The 2077-nt window shown below is 47.8% G+C and overlaps 1 protein-coding gene across 1 annotated transcript; it reads right to left on the reverse strand.

Moving 5' to 3' along the window:
• Window positions 1-454: 454 nt before the first annotated feature.
• On the reverse strand, window positions 455-1771 carry LOC118340217 (disabled homolog 2-interacting protein-like; the record flags this gene model as incomplete). The annotated part of the gene is given in 4 exon segments (XM_035678078.1): window positions 455-690; window positions 880-1069; window positions 1163-1399; window positions 1491-1771. Coding segments are annotated over 4 exon segments (944 nt in total), but the record flags the coding sequence as incomplete, so codon positions are not given.
• Window positions 1772-2077: the final 306 nt, after the last annotated feature.

A 2077-nucleotide genomic window follows, 5' to 3' on the forward strand; every position in this document is an offset into this window, starting at 1 on the left:
AAATAAAATTGAATTGAATAACTTTATATTGATTGATAACAGACTCATATATATAATGTGTTTATTAAATTAACTGGTTGAAAATCATTTACAGTTTATTGATGATAAACTAAAAGTCCCCCAGTAAGCTCAATGTGTTGTTTCACAGGAACATAGAAACCACCTAATTAACACCATAGCAACACCATAGCAACAACTCAAATAAACCCAGAGCAACCACCTAGTAATCACCTATAAAGAATCATCTAATGAACAGAGTAAAGCCCTAGCAACCACAGACAGAGTAAAGCCCTAGCAACCACAGAGTAAAGCCCTAGCAACCACAGACAGAGTAAAGCCATAGCAACCACAGACAGAGTAAAGCCCTAGCAACCACAGAGTAGCTGTTATTGGTCAGTGCTGCTCTGCCTTTTTTCTGTTGATAACTGGATGCTAATGCTAACAGGATGCTAACCCTCCATCCAGTCCGACGCCTCCCTGCAGGCCGATGGAGGGATTACAACCTGCCAGAGGAGGAGAGAGGGGCGGGGACAGAGGGGGTGGGGACATAGGAGGCGGAGACACCACACGCTGAGGCTCTGGGGAGGACACGGAAACTCCCCCGGCGTTAGCCACACCGCCCGGGTTAGCCAGAGCCGCTGACACGTCTCTCAGGATCCGAGGAAGAGGACCGAGCTTCGACAGACACGACTAGAGACAGACAGACAGGTAGGAGAGAGAGACAGGTAGAGTTCTGTAAAGAGTTTGTCCACACTTTAAATATAAAGCTACAGCCAGCAGCGGTTAGCTTAGCTTAGCATAAAGACTGGGAGCAGGGGGAAAATGCTAGCCTGGCTGGATTCTGGGAACTGACAGGCTACACGTGATCAGGTGTGTTACCTGGTCGAGCTCGGTCAGCAGGGTGTGCAGGGTGGACAGCTCCCGGCCGAGGTCGATGTATCCGTCGAAGCCGGCGGTGTGGTTCAGTCCATCAGGGTTTGAGATCTCCTGCAGGAAACGCTGCATGCTGCTCCACTGCCGCTCCACAAAGTCGTTCATAAACAGCATGTACTCCTCTTTAGTGCCGAACCTGAACCACAGGACACAGGTGACAGTAAAAGCCTAGCAGGTCTTTCAAAATAAAAGCCCTCCAGTTTTTTTTACAATAAAAGCCCAGACTTACTTGCTGAAGTTGGCAAGGGTTTGGATGACTTTGGCGATGAGCGTTAAAGTTCTCGCTGAGCGTTCGTCGGGGTATTCCTGCATCAGGTCAAACAGCGACGGTGACATCACAGCCGGACACAGGAAGCGCAGGAACAATGAGGCGCTGATGAGGCGCTCGCTAATGTCTGGTCGCCCCCGGTTACCGCACTCCTGTCGCCATGACGCAAACACCTCCTTCAGCTCCCGGGGGAAGACCCTGAGTGAGGAAGGGGTATATGTGTACTATATGTATAAATACACTGTGTACTGAGTGTACCCTGAGGGTGTACTGTGTGTACTGTGTATACCTGTAGGAGTCGAGGATCTTACAGAAGGCCAGTTCACAGCACATCCTCAGGTTGGCCTGATGCTCTGCGAGGTCAGAGGTCGCACAGCGAGACGGGTCGACCTCACAGTTCTCATCTGACTCATACAGAGCTTTAATGAACTCACCTGGACACACACACAGATAATATTTTCTTTGGAGGAAGAGTTTGCTGAGTTGTTTTTTAACGTTGTTGCTGTTTTTAGCATTGTTGCTGTTTTTTGCGTTGTCGCTGTTTTTAACGTCATCGCTGTTTTTTAGCATTGTTGCAGTTTTTTGCGTTGTCGCTGTTTTTAACGTTGCTGTTTTTTTTTTTAAGTATTATTTTTTGGCCTTTTTTATGCCTTTATTTGACAGGGACAGCTGGAGAGAGACAGGAAAGGGGGGCAGAGAGAGAGAGGACGACATGCAGCAAAGGGCCACAGGTCGGACTCGAACCCGGGCTGCTGCGTATATGGGTCGCCAGCTGTTTTTAACATTGTTGCTGTTTTTAGCATTGTTGCTGTTTTTAACATTGTCGCTGTTTTTAGCATTGTTGCTGTTTTTAACATTGTCGCTGTTTTTAACGTT

This window comes from Morone saxatilis, unplaced genomic scaffold, assembly GCF_004916995.1.
Source record: "Morone saxatilis isolate NCDOM2014 unplaced genomic scaffold, NCSU_SB_2.0 Contig610, whole genome shotgun sequence".
NCBI classification, from domain to species: domain Eukaryota; kingdom Metazoa; phylum Chordata; class Actinopteri; family Moronidae; genus Morone; species Morone saxatilis.